The sequence below is a fragment of the Fukomys damarensis genome, unplaced genomic scaffold, assembly GCF_012274545.1.
Source record: "Fukomys damarensis isolate Sample0158 unplaced genomic scaffold, DMR_v1.0_HiC HiC_scaffold_28, whole genome shotgun sequence".
NCBI classification, from domain to species: domain Eukaryota; kingdom Metazoa; phylum Chordata; class Mammalia; order Rodentia; family Bathyergidae; genus Fukomys; species Fukomys damarensis.
This window is the reverse complement of record NW_022900940.1, coordinates 26,309,153-26,324,731: the sequence shown is the minus strand read 5'-3', so window position 1 is coordinate 26,324,731 and position 15,579 is coordinate 26,309,153. Positions and strand designations below refer to the sequence as shown.

Sequence of the window (15,579 nt, the reverse complement as noted above, 5' to 3'; positions counted from 1 at the left end):
ATTTAAGAAAAAAATTTGAGAATAGAGGTGTAAAATTAAAGATGAAATCTGTAGATATTGATAAGGAAATTCTCTGTGAAGTGTCTTAAAGCACCAGATACATCTCATAATTTCAATATTCTGATTATCAAAAAACAACAAAAAAAGTAAAGCTAAAACCAATTTTAAAATCTGAGACTCAGAAGTTTTACCTAGCAGTTTCTTTCCATTCATAATCTTCTCCATCTCTGTAACACAGTTCATCCATTTCTGTGAAGAGGTCATGGGGAATATGCTGTTCATCATCATCTTCAGTACCAAGAATGAACTGAACTCTCTGTGATGGTGTGTCTTGACAAAATAAAAATTAAATACATTCAAAGTTTTCCTGAATTCATTCAAATATAAATTCAATTTAGAATTTCAAACACTTTTGTTTTAAACAAACCTATTTCAAATCTTTTTTCTTTTAATTATTAAGATATTATAATTTTAGAAGAAAACCAGGACCAACAATCCAGACTCCCCCGCAAAATCACAAAATGATTATCAAAAGCAGAAAAAAACATTAAAAATAAGTCAAACTAAGTTTATAGCTAATCTAAAAAAAAATTAAAATAAGCCAACAACCCAAATTATTAGAAACTCAAAGCTACAGAAGGTAACTTATCCTACAATGATAGTGAAGACTGTCAGCTTGAGTTGGAGGTAGGACAAATCACTGCAAGAAAAGATATTTCATTCATGGCCTCAGAGACTAATACACTTGTGTGGTACAGGATCCCCAAAGACAGAAATGAGCATAAATAATTCAGGACAGGAAAAAGCCTTAAGACTTGCAATTAAAAGCAAAATGAAACTCTGCTGAACATAAGAGATAAACTGGATGCAACAGACAAGATATTAGAACAGGTTAAGGACCAGATTAGAAGGAATTCTTAAAAGGAAAAGAAAAAGAAAAGAAACAGAAAAAAACACAGAGGGAACAAAATACAGAAAAAGAAACAAAGACAAAGAAGGAAAACACAAAGGATTAAGTAAAACGAAGAACACAATAACTCCAAGAAGGAAAATATAAAACAATAGGAAATTCAATCAATTTTCCTTGTTCTTCATAGATCTCACTGTGATCCTTCAATATGCATCACAATACATACTGGAAATTTTTCAGATAGGTTTTGGGTTTATCATTTTTTTGAATTTGAACATTTCTTTTTTCATTCATCAAAAATGTTTGGAAATGTTAGATAAAATCGAACATTTAAAATACAGCACAGTTTTGTAGTTTTACAAACATAGTTTAATAAATACCATTTTTTCATCCCTGAAAATACCATGTAACTTTTTATTCAGTATGAATTACAGAAGTATAACTGATCTACTCACATAAGAGCCTAAGATATCCTAAAGTGGATAGGTACATCACATGGAACAGAAAAATTCTTCTAAATTACTTAATATCGTCAAAGTTGACTAGCGATGCTTTCTAAATTCAGTATTCATTTTTGCTTTGCTAGCTATATGACCTTTGCCAGCAACATGACTACTTAATATTTTATTAGATCATCAATGTCTCAGCAAAAGCTAAGAGATTCCTTTAGCCTCTCTGAGTTAAAGTTTCCTTCTCTATAAAATGAAAATAATAATATCTATTTTGAAACTTGAGAAATGGCTAAAAGTGCAGCTAAGTGCTAAAGTACTTGCCTAACATGTGTGAGGCTTTAGATTCAATCCCTAGAACTAAAAAAAAGAGAGAGGGCCGGGGATTTAGCTCAGCGGTTTGGTGGCCTGCCTTGCAAGCACAAGGACCCGAGTTCAATCCCCGGTACCAAAAATAAATAAATAAAAAGAGAGAAAACAACAACTGTTGAGAAGATTAAATAAAGGAACGCGTGTCAAAGCCCAGTTGATATTTACTTGGCCAGCCAGGTGTAATTATCCATGACTTTAAGCACAGCCCTCAAGAGACTGAGGCAAGAGGATCATGGTCAGCCTGGCCACCTAGCAGGCCAAAATGCAAATAAATAAATAAAGAATACAAAACCTGGCCATCAGAATCCAATTTTCATGTTGTAGCTGTATTATACACAGTAAGTTTGTCATTCCATGTCTCTTCATAAAAACTTAGCTTTAGCATAGCACAATAGGGCCAACACTGGTAGAGTTTACATAACTTTACCAGCCTCATGGATAAGATCTTCTAGGCAAAAAAAAAATATGGCTTTAAAAAGGCACAAAACAAACAACAAAAATGCCAATGCATTCCAGGAGCCTTAATAGTCTAGGTATCTATTCATCACATATGCAAATACTGAAATATATAGCAGAGAAAAGGAAATAAAACGCTAATAAATTTGAAGGTGAATGACAAGACTTGACTTTTACAACTGTAAGGCTAGAATACAATGAAGAAACAAAGTCCTTATTTTTTTTTAAACTTACACTGAGGAGTTCTTAACCTATTAACTATTAACCAAATAGTTGCCCTATTTTAAAAAATCTTACTTTAATAAGTATCCCCAATATATGTAAAGTTCCAAATTACTGCAGATATGCAGCTGTTAAAAGAAAAGATACTATCAAAATATAAAAATACAAGATATTTCCCTGGAAAAAAACTAAACTATTAAAGAGAACTATTTTCTCTTACCATAAGAGGAGATTCTTACCATAAGAAGGAGATTCCCGTCCATCTTCCTTATCTGATTCTTTATCTTTTCTTCTCCGGTGGTGATGTTTGTGTCCACGATGTTTATGACGTCGACGACTCTCTTTACCAAACGGTACATGAACACCAATATATACTGCTCGGTGACCTATTAACAGATTCAGAAATATATCACTAATTTTTCAAAAGGGAATAGTATGGTATTCAAAAAGTACACTAGGATTTACTCTAGTAACAAAGAATTACATATAAATTAACATAATTAACAATGTTACTTTGATAATTTTATAGAGCACCACACAGAATGTTATGCCTAGAGCAACATCCAAATTAGTAAGAGCTACAGTAAATGTAGATGATCCAAATACTCCAATTAAAGGGTAGAAGCTGTATGAATAAATAAAAAGCAATATAGTTGCTTACATGCTTTTGGAATAGAAAACACTACTACTGATGCTGCATTATCTTGACTTTCTATTCTGACCAAAACAAGTTATAATTGGCAGTCTCTGAATTCGCCCATTAAATAAAACTGAATCAAGAAACCAGAGTGCGCAGGTCTATGTCAACTATTGAGAGGCAAGAAGTTGATTTCTTTACAGTTTAAATGAGGGTTCTCTCTGTAGTGAGTAAAGAGGGCCATGAACTAACTGTTCAACTGATATACAACATGCAAAATGTATCTGGTATAGAGCTGCCTTTTGTCTTTATATACAAAATTTGAAAAATATAATGAATTACGAAGTTGATGACACTCTTTTGCCAACAAATTCCATAACATGGTCAGAAAATAAATACTTTTAAGAACATTTGCATCCTTAGATGAGATTTAATCATACAGTTGATTTTCAACATTTTTTGATTCTATGCTTGCAAATCTGCTGATTCACTAAAACTTCCTTGTAACCCCAAAATCAATATTCATGAAGATTTTGAGGTCACCTGTGAACATGCAAGAACAGCAAATTACTTTGCCTGAGGTTCATGTTCCCAGCTAAGGTTAAAAAAGTTACACTGAGGTTTTATTTCGCTTGCCAATGGTGACATATACCTGTAATCCCAGCTATTCCAGAGCCTGAGGAAGAAGGATCACAACTTTGAGGCCAGCTTGAGACACTTAGCAAGATCTTCTTGTCTAATTCATAGTACCCCCCAAAAGAGCAATTTTTAAAGTAAAAACTGGATATATATGGAGACATACTGAACTAAAATTATTTGTTTCAACATCTTCTAGAACCTAGCACCTCCTAGAACATAGTTAGCACTCAATAAATGTCTACAGGAATTAAATCCGTTAGAAAAAACATTTTACTAGAAATTCCAAATTTAAAAGCAGATGATACAGAGTTTCTTTTAAAGATGACAGGAATATATCTGGGTTTAAGAGTGGTATTAGTTGAGCCAAGCACGTTTGCATATACCTGTAATCCCAACACTCTAGGAGGCTGAGACAGGCGGATACAGGATTTGAGCCCAGACTGGGCAACTTAGTAACATAACAAGATCCTGTCTCAAAGTAAAAAACAAAATTTAAAGGGCTAGAGATGTGTCTCAGTGTGAAGGCCCAGGTTCAAATCACAGTAAGACTGAAAAAGGGAAGGCAGGGCGGGAGGGAGGAAGGGAGACAGAGAGACAGACAGATGGAGGACTATGGTTGAGGCTGAATGACATACTGAATGTAAGCAATGAACTGCACACTGTAAAATGGTAAATGTTATACTGTGAATTATATTCTAATAAAAAAGTAATGTTGGGCTGGGGATTTAGCTCAGCGGTACTGCACCTGCCTTGGTTCTGAGGTTCTGAGTTTGATCCTAGGTACAAAAATAAAAAGTAATACTATAACAACTGTGATTTTATCATTTTATTTTAGTGAAACTATTTCCTGCTGAACACCAAGAAAAATACATAATAAAACACATAATAAGTTTCCATCACTCTGCACTGGGAATTACAAAGCTGTTATTCAGGGCCGGGGATTTAGCTCAATGGTTCTGTCACCAGACTCGCAAGCACAAGCACCCGAGTTCAATCCCCAGTACCTCCCCACGAAAAAAAAAAAAGCTGTTATTCAAATTTGTACTAATGGTCTTGGTAAAAAACTGCAATGCACCACAATAAAAATAAACTCTGAGAATCTGCAGTTTAGAAAGACTAAGTAAAATAAATAAGAATGTATGAGAATCCGATGATTAGGAGATTGAACCTTTCTGCATTTATTTTTGCTCTAGTGCCCTCTGTTACAATATATAATATATAGTATCCCTAATAAGCCTAGACTTCTGAAGTCACTTTTGTCAGTTTAGAAAAATTTCAGATGTTAATGAGAATTCTTATGTCTCTATTTCTTTTAAAATCTATAAAATAGTCTGATATAAAACCAGCTATCTCAGATTTTAATAACAAAAAAAGCAGTTCCTTAAAAGGCCTCAAAATATCCACAAATCATTTGCCATGAACAGCATTTAGCCAAGTATTCAGCCTCACATCATTAAGAGCAAGTCATGGTGATAGCACAAGTCCACAGATAAGAATAAAGCGCACATATTCCTCCTGCAGTCCACCATCTATAGTCCATAACCACACGAAAAACCCAAACTGAGAATCACTGAAGGAAATACCTCACCAGTCCCCTTCACAAATGCCAAGGTCATGAAAGACAAGGAAAGAACGAGAAACTGATAAGGTTAGAAGACTAGGAAGACATGACAATTAAAGTACTACTATAGGGTCCTGAGCTGCAGGATCTACTAAATCATTAAGCAGAAAAAAATCAGTAGGGTAAAAACCCAGGAAATTCCAAATCAAATTTGCGGTTTAATTAATAGTAAACTAGTAACTTAGCAATTAGCTACTATTACCTGTATTTTCACAAATACATGAAGACATTAGTAATGCCTGGGCAAAATATGCACAAGAATGTTCCATACAACCTTGGCAAAGCTATTCTGTAAATCTAAAATTATTTCAAAGGATAAAGAAAAGAAGCCATTTACTAGGATTCCTTCCCACTCAGGGAAGAGACCTTTTGGTACACATTTTTGTGTAGAAGTTACCGCAGCATATTAAAAGGCTGCTGTAACAGACCTATAAAACAAGCACTTAAGATAACAACTAATGATAAATATGGCTTATTAGTCTGGAACTCTAGCTTGCTCATAATACAAATTACCAAGCTACCAGATGTTAAATAGGTAGGTAGGTAGGTAGGTAGATAGATAGATAGATAGATAGATAGATAGATTAAAACAATTAACTCATTTTGAAACTGTGGTCTTTCAGTTTTCCAGTAATGGTAAGTATCTGTGAAGTCTGAAAGTCTTTCTCAAATACATCTTATGAGAATACTTTCACAACAAAGAGTAAATAACTCAGAAATATTCTAATTTTAGACAGAGCTAACATTTATATGGATGTTAGCTGCAGGATGAAAGTATACTAGAAAAATGTTCAGCATTCTTCTAAATACATATTCTACCTCACAACAACAAAAAGAGTGTTTCCAAAAACAGGTAGGTAGAGCTTAAAAAATACTAGCAAACCTTAATTAGAAACTCATTCTGCTAAGCATAAGTTGTTTTAAACAAACTTACTTTCTAGTTCTTCTTTTTCAAACTTGGTGTTCACAGTTGAGCTGGTTTTGCCAAGATCCACAACAGCTTCTTCATCAGGACCCTAAAACAAATTATTCTTATTTACTCATAAAATCAATAAAACACTGAAGACCTACTATAAACATTTGAAATTGCCAAAAAGTATGAAACAGACTGTTTCCTCTCGAAGAAATGAATTTTTCACATTATTCTTTTTAAGGTATGTTTATAGGTTATTTTTTAAGCCCACAGAGACTATTAAAAAAATCTCAGTGAGAACCAATGTGGTGCTTGGCCATGGTGTAATCTCAGCTCTCTAGGAGGCTGAGGCTGAAGGAGTGTAGGTTCAAAGCCAGCCTGAACAACTTAGCAAGACCCTGTCACAAAATTAAAAAATAAAAATTTTAAGGGGGAAGAGATGTAGCTCAGTTGTTGAGAGGCAAGACTCTAGGTTTGATCTCCATGACCACAAAGAAATAAAAATAAAGAATTGAGTGGCAAATATTTTCAATGACTTTCTGCAGATGGTACTAAATAATCCACTTCATCTTCAATAGAAAGCCTTTCCAAGATCAGAAACTGAAGAAAATCTGGTGTGAGAGGAATCCCTAGGGGTCGATATAGAAGATTCTTATTGAAATTTTGCTCTTAGATCTTCTACATTGAAACAGCTATATTGGATTGGATTATAGTTAAACATAAAAATGTTAAAAGTGGACTTGATACATCATACCACTTTCATTTAGAAGTTAACTAAAGGCCAATACAAGGTTAGAAAAATTTTCAGAAACCCATGAAGGAAAAGCCACGCCAAATATCAAACTATGGAAATTATACCTTACCTTTCAGTTGAATATACCTTTCACTTTTATAAATCTATCTTTTAATTTTGTTCCAGTCTTTTGCCAGAACATATTTATTGTAAAATATTACATGGACTATTTTTAAAAGAATACAATTTTAGCCAGGCATAGTGGCACATGCCTATAAACCTAGCACTCAGGAGGCTGAGGCAGGAGGATCACTGCAAATTCAAGGCTAGCCTAAACTACATGGGAAGACACTGTCACCCAAAAAAAAAAAGAAGAATAAAATTTTAGTTTCCCATTTCAACTAACAGCTTTTAAAAGGAACACTATAATTATCAACTACATATTATGAACTTATTATACACAATTCTGTACCACAAATCCAAACAGATGAACAAATCTCTTTCCTTCAAAAGTTTCAGTCTAGGCTCATGAACCCAGGTGCCGGTAATACTAGACCTGTGTCACCATGGGGCTGCTGGGACTGTGAAAGAACATGCTTTGTTTGACCTTTAGCAGTGCTGAGCATGAAACTTAAGGCTTCTCGGAACACACAAAGTAAAATTACATGTAATTCCTCAATATCTAAACTCAGTGCCCAAATTCTATTTAAACCCAGGAATTTAATCAATTTGCTTAAATCTTCAAATCTCTTACTATTGAAACTTTCACTATTTGCTACTCAAAACTCACAATCAGAATATATTATACAAATATAGGTCTTCTGATACCCAAACTTACTGTCTGAAGGCTAGATATTCAAACAACAATCAAGTAGATTTGGATATCAAAATATACTTGAATATGACACTGAATATTTGGTGTTAATTTAATATAGGAAACTCAGGAAAGTTAAATAACTAAGGCTCCATACATAAATAAGTAAAAAGCAGGCTGTACAGACCATGGACAAAGTCATATGATGAACTAAGAAGACAGGCAACAGTATGTATGATTCATCAAACTGCCACACAGTTCTTCATAACTCCTTAAAGAAAAGCCAAAGTAGGAAAGCAAACAAAAATGCCAAAAATGTCCAAGAATTACTAATTAATAACTGCCACCCATTAAACAAGTCACGTTCTCAAACCTTTACTTATCCTTCAATGACTGCATGTCATTTACTTCCTAAGCATGAGCAAATACAAAAGACAAGATCTCTTCTAAATAAAACAGACAGAGGTTGTATCCTGAGAGGGAGCATGCTGTCTACTGTAAAAAGGATTAACTGTTCCCATTCCAAACTTGTAGCCTGCACAATTGCCAGAAAAAGAAGTAAAACAATACACTTAACCTCTCACGTTCAAACAAAATTGTTTATTTTTACACAGCTATACTTATATATTCAGATATACTAAATAGCTACTAAATATACTAACCACTAATCAGCCAACTAATACTCAAAAATAGCTTAAATTGCTAGGCAGGTGGTATATGTCTGTAATTTTAGCCCTCAGAAGGTTGAGGCAGGAGGATTACCACTAATCCGAGGCCAGCCTATGCTACAGTGAGTTCAAAGCCAGCCTGAATCACACAGCAAGACTCTGTCTCAAAAGACAACCCCTCAAAAACTGTTTAAAAGTTACAGGCTGGAAAGGTAGGAAAGTGGTGGAGTGTTTGCCTAGCATGCATAAAGCCCTGGAGAGTCAATGCCCAGTGCTACAAAAAAAAAACTTTTAAGTTAGACAATCCATTATTGACTTTATAATTCATTAATATTTATTTGGCTACAAGTATTATATTTAATTAAAATACAAATACCTTTTACCTTTAACCACTGATCAAAGAAAAATACTCCCACAAAGTAGAATATAAAAAGAGGATGCTATAGATCTTTCTCTCATGGTCTGCCCAGCTTGCACTAAACACTATCTGTGACACTTTGAAAAAGTCATTAAAGTTCTCTGAACCTTTCTTTTCCTTGGGATAAGTTTTTTTGTTTAGTGTTGGCATTCTGATACATAGACTCACTACAGTCCAGGCTGGCCTTATTAGGCATACACCACCATATCCAGCCAGTATTTTTAATAATGAAAAAGTGAAGACTAAGGAGGAAATCTCATACTAAGGAATAGTATGAAATAAATCAAAAAGGAGAGAGTATATTTAAATGAGCTGCTACGCAAAGATCTCAGGATAGATTAGTGAAAATAAGTGATAGAGAAATAACATAAGATCACATTTATGTTAAAAATTCACGTGAAAAACCAAACTTTATTTCTCTAGGTATATGTTTCCATAGTTGTGCATTTATATTAAATAAAAAGGAAAAGGTCTGATTGGACCCTTAACAAATTGTTAACCGCCCCTATCTGGAAAAGGAACTTAAATTTGAATAAAAACCAAGTCAGAATGTTACTTTACTGTTATTAGAGTTTTCAAAAAAAAGTTTTCAACTAGAATGTTTTCACATTTAACTTGCATAACAAACTAAAATTAATTTTTGGGGGGAGAGCTGGGGATTGAACTCAGGACCTAGCACTTGCGAGGTAAGCGCAGTGCCAATGAGCTAAATCCCCAACCCATAAAGTTAAAATTTTTAAAGTCTTAAAAATCTTAACAGTACTTACTAACACTGAAAAAAGAAGAGATAAATATGCATTTCTCCTTTCCCTTAAAAACTTTACCCAGTTTTTCACTGTGAAACAAGAAAAGTAGGATACAACTGTCTGCTGTAAAGATCAATGTTAAGAGGACCACATAAAAACTCAGCACACGTGTCGCTATCTATTGAAAATCCCTGAGCACAAAGCCACTGCGTGCTTCAAGGGGGCAATGCTTTTATGAAAAACATGACGTGTTTCAAGTACAACTCTACATGCCATTATTCCTCAATAAAGAGAAAGTAAAGATGAGCAGTGGTACATGCCTATCATCCAAGCACACTGGGATCAAAGAGTGAATCAGTAGGATCAAAAGTTTCAGCCAACCTGAGCAACTTAGTGAAACCCATCTAAAAAAAAATAATAATAAAAATAAATAAAAGGTTAAGGATATAGCTCAATGTCAAGACACTGGGTTCAATCTCTAGCACCATCAAAAAAAAAAAAAGTAAGTTAATACTCTGTGAGGAGGACAATTTCATTTGTCTCTTTAAAATTTACACAAAAAAATGTAAGCACACACTAAATCTTTGTGAAGAGAAACAGGACTGCTAATACTCTGATGGAAAGCACTGAAGAGCAAAGACAATCCTAGTGCTTCATTTTTTATTATAATGAACATTTTTATTGTTTAAAAATTCAAATTTCAACCTGCTAATATGTGAATTATTTTAAACACTGCATCTAGAAAAGACTTCTTTCACTTTTTAGCTCCAAGAATATAGTGGGCCTATATAAATAGCAAGAGTGACCCCTGACATCACAATGCTCTCTTCTTAGCTTTAGAGGGGTCACAACAGTTGCCACTTAGAAAGTCTGCCTAAAAAGAAATAGGTCATGGCATGAGGAGAACTCAAAAGCACAGAACAGTAAAGAGACATCCAAATTTCATCAATGCAAGGTATACTCAGTGTAATTTAAGAAATTTATTTAGTCCTGGTTTCAAAATTTTATTTATAAAATAAGGTCACTACCACTGTACTGTAACATGTTAATTATCCATATATGATCAAAGAGAAAGATTAAAATCTCCACATATGAAACGACAGGTATATGTGGTTATCATTTCAACAGTGTTGCTAACAGGAAAAAACTGGAAAAAACCCAGTGGTTTCTTAAAAAGAGGAATAGTTTAATAAATTATGGTACATGGTACAAGGGAATACAAACCACTGAACCACTTCATACATATGATTTTGAAACTGGGGTTAATTTATTTAGGATTAGAGTGAGTCAATCTTTCACTGATATAATTTGGGAGTCTTTTATTTCTCCCATGTATTACAAGTTTTCCTAGTGCCATGACTGAATTGAAATTTGAATTTCACTAAAGACAATTTGAATTTGATGACAAGTTTCAAAGGGCAGACAAAAGTTAAAAATGCACTAAATTGAGAATAGAACTCAAAGAAGTGTGAGGCATAAATAACGGCAAGAAATAGGCTCCAGTAACAATGAGGATTCAAGTTAGGACAAGTTATTGTGAGGTGCCTCTTCACAAGGCAAGTGGAAAAGCTTATCAAGGTTCCACAGAAAACGTACATCATAAACACTGCGCTGTTTCTATGAAACTTACTCCAAGTTTCAAACAACACACAGGAACACAGAACCCATCAAGACATACCCGGAAATCCTCTATTTTCAGGTTATCAAGTATGTACAAATTTATAGCAGATATGAGAATTTTAAAAACTATTTACAAAAATGACTCCTTTTATAACTACCTCTTAACTTTGTTAATAAGTAAAACATATAGAGAGGCACAGACATTCTGTAGAGAGGAGTGGGGGGACCACAAAGATTCACTGAATATATTTCAGGAAAAGAAGGTCCACAGATGTTCTGCCAAGACTTCTCATGCACAGTCTACTTTGGATTATCATTAGCTGCGTATTTTTAAGGTTCTATTACATCTTTCTACTGAAACACAACAGAAGATAAAGTGAGGAAATCTCTTGGTCATATGATCTTCTGTTTGCCTATTCTTCCCCCTTGCCAATGCTCCAGGTTCCCCAAGAATCTTACAGGACCATGAAAGAAGGCTCATTTCCTCAAAAGTCAGAAACTAAGGAATGAATCCATTCATTCAATAAATGAGAGCATCCTCTAAGGGTTACTCCACACACTGGGGATATATCAATGAATGAAAAGAAGTTACATAATCAAATGTCCTGCTTATCAGTTACTTTACAACTAGGATGTGACTCTTCCTGATAAGAATCATCCAGGGCTAATGAATAGGTCTTTTTTATTTTTTCCTTTGTACCAGGAACCGAACTTGGGTCCTTGCACTTGCAAAGGCAAGTGGAGGAACCACTGAGCTAAATCCCCAGCCTTCAGAACTAATGAATAAATGTAGTCTATAAGATATTGAATGGGCTTTACTTTTTCAGTTCATTTTTTGTTTAAATATAAAAAATGAAACATATACACAGAGTTTCAGTGACTTGCTTAAGATCACAATGTGAGTGAAAAAAAGTAAAATTAAAAGTCAGGTTTGTGGAATGCTTGGTATGTAAGTTCTTTATCCATGTAGAAAAAGGTCTCTGCAGTACATACTGAGAACATATGGCAGTTTTTAAATTAATCTATAATCAAAAGTGAATGCAACTGTCTGTCTCCCAGGCTGAAAAATAAGTTACAAGAAGAAAAGAACGCTCTCTGTAGAAGGGGAGAGCCGTGTCACTATGGCTTACTGTGACATTCTAGCACCAAGCAGCATTTGGTCCTGAATTCTCTAACATGTGAATGTTCAATATATTTCAAAGGACATGACACTTTCCTAACAATTTCTATTAGAGCCATTTAAAGATTCCTCTGATAAACACAATTAAAGCTTAAACAAACTAAAGTATTCAATACTTTAAATCATTTTTTAAACAAAAAAAGCCCAGCATCAACTTGTGATAAAGCTAAACTTAAATTAACAAATGGGAATCCAAGCAAAATCAAACAAATTTGGTTTTGCTAGAAACTGATTTTTATAATTATACAACACATTTTACTAACTCCTCTTAGTCATTTATCTTACCAGAAAAGTAATATCTACAACTTATAGGTTACTTGGTCAAACACCAAAAATGAGAATTAGCAGGGCAAAGGAATGTTAGCAAAGAAAAAGTGTTAAAGATTATGAATATATCACAAACCTGACATATTTTTTGACACCTGAGATTTACAAAATTATTATTAAAACAGCCACTGGGGACCCATAACACAAATTTGTATTGCTATTATATAAGACACACGGCTATACCCCAAAAGTAATAGCTCTAATAAATTATGATTATTAACTAGGTAATTTCACAGTGATCAAACACTTCAGCTTAGCTTTAAATTAACTTATCCATTCAGGTAAAGTGATTTCTTTCACAATTTCTTAGCTACATAACTTCTAAAGTCTCATTCAGTAATTTTAACTATGCTCAAAATTAACCTTATACAGGAATAAAGATGCTACAAACATTTCTAACTTTACATAGGATTTACTCTTTAGTAGATGACTTTGACAACCAAGGACATAGAAGATGATACTATTCTAAGCCAGTACTAATTAAGGCTGACATTTCTTCAAGCTTCACTAATAAACCTTTTAAGATTCAAGTTTGTTTATAAATAAAATACAAGATCTTAACTAAGTACATACAGGTAACTTCTTTTCCAGACGAAATCTTTCCATAATAAGAGAAATTTCTTGCTGTTGATAATGTAACGCAGTAAATCCCTTGAAGATTCCAGGGATTGTGAGTGCATATCTGATTTAGGTCATTGTGCTTTGCAGAGATGAACTCTTCTAAGTTACTTTTATGGTACAGCCAATCACTGTCTTGTAAGTTACCTAATCTTCCAAGCTAATAATTACAACTTACACAGGGTCACAGCACTAACAGATCTGAAAAGTAAAGCAATACACACATTTAAAAATACTAAAAGAATGTAGCAACCAGTTTCCAAGGGAAATCTTTACACAATGTTAGTATAAAAGAGAACATACTCTAAAGATACAGGTGAATATATAGGTATATGTGTGTGTGTAGACAGACAGATGTGTAGTAACTTTCAACAAGTTTTTCACTTAATTCAGGAAAGACCCCAAAATGATTTCATCTGAAAAGAGCTATGCCCTTTTTAAGTCTTACTAAACTTATGCAAACCAATCTGTAACTATATTAATAGGATTAATAAATCATATTATCATTTATAATTATCATTTTAACCACAGTATTTATACAGATAACAGTTAGGATGGAAAAAGGAAATGAGAGGCACCCTTCTAACTTTGGGACTTAGGATTTCTTTACATTCTTAATTACTAAGGACTTCAAAAGGCCTTTGCGTATAAAAACTATCCTAGATTTACCACATCAGAATTAAAACTAAGAATTTTTTTAAGGATCACTTAAAAAAACAAACCATTACATGTAAGAGACATAACATCTAATGAAAAATAACTAGCTTCAAAACTAAAATTTTAGGGCCGGGGATTTAGCTCAGCGGTTCGGTGGCCTGCCTTGCATGCGCAAGGACCTGAGTTCAATCCCTGGTACCAGAAAAAAAAAAAAAAAAAAAACTAAAATTTTAGTAAAAAGCTCTTTACTATCTGACTTACGAAAACTAGATTTTCACTTTATATATACTTCTGCAGTCATTCTAACTTGGTTACTGTCTATTTAAAGATCCAGGTGCCCCCAGATAGTCTATGCTCTTTTAAAGTAATTATAGATACTGGTCTGCTTCTCACCAAATTCAACTCAACAAGTATAATTTAAAAAGGAGAGAAAGAAGTAGGAAAAACTACACAACAGGGACAAAATGATTATGCAAGAATACATTAAGTTACACAAGAATACACAAGAATAAATTTAATCTAAAACTAAAATTTTACTGAAAAATATTAAATGATGAGATAGACTACTATGTTCTGCTAGGTGGACAGATTTAAATACACAAAATAGCAAAAATAATAAATCTTTCAAAGTTAATGTAAAAATTTACAAAGTGACTCAGAATTCCAAGAGTGTTTTTTATTAACCAAAGTAAATAACTTCCATAAAAACTAGACGTCCCAATAAAAATCATGAAAAAAAGGGACCACATAGTTTAACAAATACTCAAAATACATTACAAAACTATAATAAGCAAAAACATCAAGATAGCAACACAGGAAACATTTTATGCAGTACAAAGCAGAATCAAATAAATAAATATACACTACAGTAGAGGAAGACTAGTTATTAAGCAACAGAGCACATTTGGCTCTCCAGATTTTGATAAAATTTTAAGGATTTACTTCAAACCATAGGTAAAAATAAATCCTCAATGAACTAAGGATAACTGAAATAGCAGACTTTAGAATTTATATTTTTTATATTATTGTGGAATGATCTATTCTTAGGTAAGATCCATAAAGGATACTAACAAGGGTAGGACTATAGCTCTATGATAAAATATTCGCTTAGTACATGGGAGGTATGGGTTTGATCCCCAGCACTAAAAAAAAAAAGGCATATAGATCTTTTATTATACCAAAAATTAAACAGTATTTCTCTAAAGCAAAGAACACCATAAACAAAATAGAGACAAGCACATGATGGAAACACATGCACTATGATAAACATAGTACTAAATAGTTCTCACACATAAAAAATTTCTTCATTCAAAGGAAAAGAAAAAAATGGAAAACATGAACCGAGTAAACTTCCCTTAAGAGAGTAATACAATGGCCAGTAACCAAATGGACATTCTCACTAGTGGTTCAGCAAATGCAATTTAAGTCTCTTTAGATAGATTACACACACACACATACATACACATACATATATATGTTTATATAATCTAAAATTAGTAACACAGACACATAAATTCTCACTACTGTAGTGGAAATGTAAATTGTTCAAAACATTTTAGAGAGTAAGCAAAGAAGAACA

General features: G+C 33.4%; 1 protein-coding gene across 3 annotated transcripts in view; it reads right to left on the bottom strand.

The window, feature by feature from the left end:
• Window positions 1–13,358, bottom strand: part of Slc4a7 (solute carrier family 4 member 7) — a 71,453-nt gene extending 58,095 nt beyond the window's left edge. For 2 of the 3 annotated variants that reach the window (XM_010638284.2, XM_033757083.1), the window contains exons 1-4: window positions 13,299–13,355; window positions 6,241–6,322; window positions 2,649–2,795; window positions 192–330 (exon numbers count right to left, since the gene is read on the bottom strand). In XM_010638284.2, the coding sequence (XP_010636586.1) occupies window positions 192–330; window positions 2,649–2,795; window positions 6,241–6,322; window positions 13,299–13,331 (401 nt within the window). In that variant the 5' untranslated portion in view covers window positions 13,332–13,355. Of the gene's footprint in view, window positions 1–191; window positions 331–2,648; window positions 2,796–6,240; window positions 6,323–13,298 lie in introns of all 3 variants that reach the window. The other variant, XM_010638283.2, reaches the window with a different exon arrangement.
• Window positions 13,359–15,579: the final 2,221 nt, after the last annotated feature.